The 7,165-nt window shown below is 40.8% G+C and overlaps 1 protein-coding gene across 1 annotated transcript; it reads right to left on the reverse strand.

Moving 5' to 3' along the window:
- Window positions 1-2,422: 2,422 nt before the first annotated feature.
- FAM210B (family with sequence similarity 210, member B) lies at window positions 2,423-4,258 on the reverse strand (the record flags this gene model as incomplete). Its single annotated transcript, XM_008937240.1, has 2 exons — window positions 2,423-2,639; window positions 4,086-4,258. Coding segments are annotated over 2 exons (390 nt in total), but the record flags the coding sequence as incomplete, so codon positions are not given.
- Window positions 4,259-7,165: the final 2,907 nt, after the last annotated feature.

Here is a 7,165-nt window from a genome sequence, read left to right on the forward strand (position 1 = left end):
CTGTGAACAGGAAAAAAATAAGCCCAAGTAAAACTCATAAGAAATGTGAAAAAAAATATTTAAAGAAATTTAAGAGACTAGCTGTTCCAGAATATAATGGGTCATAGAAAGCTACTGTGGTGTTGGTTGCATGTTGTCATACTAAGATCACCCTCTAACTGTTATGTAGATAGCGCAGTTTTTATCTACTGAACCTTTCCATGCACATGACAGGTATAATGATCACACAGACTAGTCAAGGGTGAAGGCAGAGCTTCCTTGAGGGACAAGCTCGTTTGAAGCTTAGGCTCTCATCAGAGCTGGCTCTGGCAGCAAGCTGAAGCCAGTACACTGGAGAAGCTGCTATACTGCAAAACAGGCAGGAGACAGTAAAAATGAATCTTTCTTTTTGTAGGCAACTAGTGCCAATGAACTTGACAGCCCTTCCTCCTGCACACGAAGCAGCAGAGAGCATTGGCTCCATGGCCTGACAAGCAAGCCAAGCAGCTGTCTATGGCATAAGCAGTTAGTGACACAGCTCCCATGGAAGGAGGTCACAATGCAAGGCTGATTCTTGGTACATCCTACTCCTAAGGTTGGTATTTTGAGCATTGCTTAACTGTGCAATGCATCTTTCCATATGCTATACAGCTATGCTGCTGTCGTACATTGAGCCTTGGTGTGTGTACCTGCTCACTGCTGTTGTCATTGTAAGACACTACACCTTCATCTGGCCTAACTGCACTGAGGCCAAGCCCTTGCCAAGGGTTTCCTGTTTTCAGGTGGCAGACTCTATCATCACCTTGTTTCCACAGGGTAGAGGAACTGCACTGCCTTCCACTTTTCCCTGTCTTGGCGAAAGCATCTGATTAACCAAGGGGTATCTGTAATAGAGGTACAAGGATGTATGTGGCTGTGATTCCCCTTTCTAGAGCACAACCTCCACTCACTCTCTTGAGAGCCAAATAAGCTTCAGTGCATCCAACCAGCCTAGGGGTTGGACTTTCTGAAGAAGGGTGCAATTGAATGTAATGGCTAAGTGGAGTTAATAGGTTGCTAATAAATTACTTGCTCCTCCTTCCCTCCCTCAGCCAACTCTCATCCCAATCATGATTCTTTCCCCTCGAGTCACTGAATTTCAGTGGGAAAAATAAAAGTCACTCTGAACACCAGTGTAATTTCTTGCTCTTTAACTCCAGTCAGATTCCTCTATGAACAGACCTGTGCCAGAGTCCTCTTGGGGTAAGTGTAAGCACAGAAATAGACAATGTAAAAAGAGCAGACATGGAAGGAGAAACAGGTCACCAAGACAGCTTGAGCCAGATCTATCAGTTTCATAAAGTCTTGAGTCCAAAACTCAGGTTTACCCCAGATTGGTAAGCAGACCTCTTTGTACATTGGAGTAGTACATTCACCAGTCTGTGAGACAAAATCACAGGAATTGCTTTTGAGAAGCTATGAATTGTAATGTCTGGACTTCAGGTGCAGATTTGAGTTTCATTCACAGGAACAGGAAGCTGCTAGAGTTAGTTTTCAGATAAAGAAAAATATTTCCAGTTCAAAGCCAGATCTCAATCCATTAAAAACCCACAAATACTTTCCTTCTGACTTGATGGTCTTTGGAATGTGTTCACATAAGAGGTAACTCTGGCCACACTGATTTCAGACTCAGGATTCCTTCTGAGTCTATAAGCATAAAAAAAAAATTAAAGGACTTTAGTAAGGCCAGTTCCTAGCCTATAAATAATGCACATTTTGAAACATGGAAGCACCACAAAGGAACTGCAGTTTCAAAATAGTGCATCACCTATTCTGGCTAAAACATTTATCACTGTGTGATAATTCAGCCCATGGGTATTCCCACTTAGGTTAGTTCAGCATGTGTTGCACTGCAAGGCTGGGGTCAGAATACATGCCTTTGGTAACAAAAGGAACACCTGCCTACCACCTTAGATTCCAATACACACACTTAGTAAAAGAACTATTCATATAGTAGGATATTGTTTATTCCACACACTATTAGGAAGAAACTTGCTCTGTTTCCTAACTACACAGTAATAAACTAATGCTGTCACTCTATTTTGACAGAGAAAAAAAAAATAAGTAACAAAAAGCAAAATTATAAAGACCCAGAATTGTGTGTTCTAAAAAGACTGTTTGTTGGCAAGCATTTATGTTACCACTTGCAGTGGAAGAGACAGAAACCATTTTCACAGGTTTTTCTAAAGAAGAGGTGGCAAAAGGGAAGAAGTTCAGGACAGATCTTCACAGTGTCACATTTACCTGAAAGGACACGGAAGAACTCCAAGAGCAGGTCAGCATTAACATGAATCCAAGTGAGGTTTTTTTTTTTAAAATAAATTTATCAATCTGAAAAGCTACATGGATATAGAGCATTTAATAAAAAAAAAAATAAAAAAAAAAGATAAAGCCCAGTAAGAAGTCATGGGTTTGGGGCGGGAGGTTTGAAGAAGCCCATCTTGCGGCAGTAGCGCACGAGGAGCGGCACGGAGACGAGGGTGATGCTGACCCGCAGCGGGGCGAACAGCTTGTGAGCGGCATAGGCCAGCAGGAAGCGGCTGGGCCCAGCAGCCAGGCTGGACTGCAGCGAGGACTCGCTGAAACCCAGCTTGAAGAGAACTGCGGGCATGTCCACACCACTGGGGAAACAGAAAACAGGAGTCCTCTGGCTTATTTGAAGGTTGCAGGCTAAAAAACGTTACAGTGCTATTTTTTCAGGGAATTTAACACGGCACGCTTCCAACTCCAGAACTCGTGTTCAAATTGCATGTTGTTAAATAATAAAACCAATTAATTATTTCAGCAGTAACAGCTTAAGTTACTTCTGCAGCAACAACACCACATGCAATATTTTTCAGATGCATTTTATTTTCTTAAATTGACAGTTCCCTGTGAAATCAAATATGTTCTTAGTTTGACAACTGTATAGGCGCAGCACTTTGGAGAATACTCAGCCCCATGCTCAACATTTGCAGATAAAGTAGTCTACCTCTCTACTTTTGAACTTTAAAAAAGAGTTAGAATTTTGTGAATTTGGGTTGGAAATTCACCTTCCCAATATTTATAGTAAAACCTATTTGTGTCTTGATGAAAGTTATCATCTAAATATAGATGAAACCAAATCACGTACCTGTTGTTAGTCTTAAGAGTGTTCTAACAGAGGAGTAGAAAGCTGTTAAAATGACAAGTATCTAAAATATCTAGCAAGTAAAGGAAGTATTAAGGATCTCAAATGAGCATTATCTACCAAATCCATGAATATTTTAATTCTCTATGGACATAGCAGCTTTCATCAAGGTTCCTATGTTTGGAGTAATTTCCAAATGAAACTGTTACTGTAACTTTTCCCCCTTCACTTGCCAGGATAGTATCTTGTCCTGAAGTTAAATTATATCTGAAGGAAAAAATCATACTGTGCCACAATGTAGTAAATGAGAGAACTCAGGCATTTACATATTCCCACTGAACTGAAGAGTAAGTAGCAGGGAATATTTTGTGAAACAATGTGTTTCCCTATCCCCTCAGTTGAAATACCTCATACTCAACAGACATAACTGATGAATTCCTACCAGAAGCCACATACACCATTTCCCACCTGACTGCTATGTGGTTACCTAGGTTTTTTTTTTTTTTTTTTTTTTTTTTTTTTAAATCTAATCCTGTTTTAGTGGCCATTGCCTGTGTAGTTAAGCTGCAGAAAATGAGTAAATTTATCTCTAAGCTCCAGCTCTTTTGTATATCTCTATCTCTGCAGACCACAGTACTGCTTGAGAACAAAAGATATCTCTGCAGAACAAAAAATTCTCTCATTTGGTTACTCTGGGTAGTTTCTACTCTGCTGTTTTTATCTGCCCACCATGGACTGTGGACCTGTGCAAAATGCCCATGTACATCTATCTTTTGTCATGCCTGACGGGAGATTAGGTCTGTATATGGATCCATCTACACTCAAAGATCAGAAGGTTATTGTGTATAGATCAAACAGACCCAGAATACCTCTCCTTTCTGAAATAAGCACAATAGTAAGAGATCTATTCTTGGCTGAACCATTGCCTAGAGGCTACAGATAATTGTACAAACCTCACCTTGACACAGCCAGGTAGAAGATTCCTAGAGATATTAACGAAATTCCAACATGGAATGAAACTCCTACAGCACCATATTCTTTAAAAACTTGTTTCAGCTGCTGGGATTTGTTGAGTTTCTTTTTTTCACCACTGTGATCTGTGATTGCCTTTTCAGGGGATCCATGTGCATCCTAAAAAGAAAACAAAAAGTACTTAATAGTGTTAAGCACAGCATCACATTCCAGCCACCTGAACCAATCTGGCAGTGCTGGGTTAACTGCAGGACATGATGATCTTAAAGGTCTCTTCCAGCCAAAGAGATTCTGTGAAATAATGAAAGCTGTGGCTTGCATACAGTGCTGTTCACGGTGCTTTGGGAAGATTGTAACACTTGCTATTTCACATCAGGACAGCAGATGCCTGTGGCACAGCCCGTGCTAGCTTCCTTCTCCCAACCCAGGGCATCAAAGAGCTGCACTGAGCTTGGTGCAAGTTCCTACACAACGTGAGTTTCGTAACTGAAAAGAGTTGTTATAGTCCCAGTCTTCCATCTGACCCCAGCGTGTGCCAAGGCACACCCACACAGCTGAGAGACAGGCTGAGGTGCCCAAGGGATCTCTGCTTACACCCACTGCTCAGCTTCACAGAGTGAGTTCTTGTAACGCCGCTTTGTGTGAAGGGGCTGAGTGGCTGATGGCACTGGGAGCCTGCACGGCCCCACACAGATCCTGGCTTACTAACAGCTTACTGACAGCAGAGAGCCAGCATTTCAGCTCCTAGAACTCATTCTCTCTACATCAGCTGAAAAAAACAAGGAACTAGGGAACTGCTACTGTTAATAACGAGCCATACTGTTGCCACAGCACAGACAGTAGCTACACAGATGCACCAGTGCTGGTGTAAACAGCCTAATTTCACTGAAAAAGTTTGTCTTAGTAAAATTTGTCGACAGTTTTTTAATCGAGGTACTATAGAGTGCAGAACTTCTAACTAAAATATACCCCAAACCAAAGTGATAATGCAATGCAAGAAAAAAGAAGGGCATGTATGCTGCTGGCAGTAAGACAGCCTTTGGGTTCTTCTTCTTACGTTGCATGGAAGAAATATTAACTGGAGAAACAATATGTTACCACAAAGACATCAGGGTTTTTCTCTAATTAGCGAGTGGTTGTCAGGAAAAATTAGACGACTCCTTTCTTTTCAGCTGAATTCAGCAGCAGTCATGACAATAGGACAGCCAGGCTAAAGGCCACTGTGGCCCCTGGGACAGGTACAGCTTACCCACTGCCTGGCACCTTTGTCCCTACAGTAAATCAGCTTCAAGGCACTTACATAGGAAGAAAAATATCTGTGATTAATCCTTGGACTTGGCAAGATTGTAAATTCAGATACAGGACAGGCTCCTCTTACAACACTCATGGTAGGATGAATTCACTTTATTCGGGGATTTTAACCATGCCAGCCACACCACCCCACAAACTTCCCCCAAACCCATATTTGCTTCTCTTTTTCATCATAATTTGTGTTACTTTGTATTTCATTTTGACAGGAAATCATACATAAATATGTATTTAGGGAATTGTGTAGCTCAACTAACTCTGATTCCTGTATTTTTAAAATGTTCACACAATTGATAGTGCTAGATTTATTTTTTTGGCTCATGAGCCAAAGTAATATTTGAGTAGAAACTGAAAGTTGACTAAGAAAAACATCCAGTGGAAAAAGAAATCCTTTATTGTTTAAGCAAAGCACTTTTAACACTACATGGTAAACGAGAAAACAAAGTTTGAACAGATATTGTTTTAAGCAAGCTCATTAAGCAAAATAATGGATTCATAGTTAGATAATCTAATTACTTTCAGTCACTGGAAGTAACTAGATTCTATGTAAGGCTGTACTACATGGTTGCTACTTGACCACATTTCAGAACCCACTCTCTCACACTTCAGTTTTATTATAGGCAAGTGGGAGTTGGGAGGGAAGAAAGCTGTTTTAACTCCCAGTCTATAAAATTTAAATACTGAGTTTTTGAGTGAACCTAGCTGAATAGACTGAACAAAGTAGTCTCAAAAACACCTGCCCAAAGCTGTCCTAACAATTCAAACAACATAAACGCTTAGTAAATAATACCCATTTGTTCAGCAGTGTGATTTTCTTAAAAGCTAAGCCTGGTTTGAATGGTATTTTTTAAGTTTTATAGCTTATGGTGTTTTTTCTTCTATCCAAAGATGATCATTATCTATTTAAGGAGTCAAACATGATTTTCTTCAGATAGCTGCCATGAAAACAGGTGCTGACAACCTACATACATAAGCCTCAGAGGAACTCTGGGTCTTACAGCCAGGCTTGCAGGATGAATCATGAGGACTGAAAAATAGATTGTTCTCCCTGTTTGAGTACATTTCAGTTCAGTCAGGCTCTCACGCCAGGCAATTTCTGAATGGTACTGAAGCGAGAGGTTAAGGAAGCACCACTGCAGCTGATATTGTTGGGACTACCCTGTACCATCATGTACTGAATAATGTACAACTTAATAAAGAAAACTACTTATTTTACATTTAATTATGATATAATATTTCTGCTAGAAAGCCAATTTTATTAACTTCATTTAAGCAAAGATTCAGCTTCTGGACAAACCAAAGCATAAAAACAAATCTGAAACATTACCTCATATTTTGTAATGAGGCTAAAGAAATTGACCTGGAAATTAAGCTGTGGAAAAAAAGCTGTAAATGAGGCTTTGTATGGAAAGCTCACATTCACAATCTTGGACACACCGTTTTCCTCCAGAAATCCAGCAGAAACATGATTTAATAATCTCCCGCAGTGTAAAAATGAATTACATGCGAGGCCTTCACTTCCTCTTCTCCTTGAGTCAATTCAAATTGTAAAACAAAACAAAGAATAGCACAAATTCATTAAATCTTTTTGCCTCCCGTCTTCCCCCCCAAAATCAATGCTGAAAGCACAGTGAACCACAGAATCAAGCGGGTGCCCCGTGGTGACTTTACCTTGGCGGAGCCGCCCGCGGCGCACCGCAGCGTTACCAGCGGCGGCGGCGGGCTGAGCCCGGCCCTGGCGAGGCGGGAACAGCAGCT

This window comes from Merops nubicus, unplaced genomic scaffold, assembly GCF_000691845.1.
Source record: "Merops nubicus isolate BGI_N331 unplaced genomic scaffold, ASM69184v1 scaffold42823, whole genome shotgun sequence".
NCBI classification, from domain to species: Eukaryota; Metazoa; Chordata; class Aves; order Coraciiformes; family Meropidae; genus Merops; species Merops nubicus.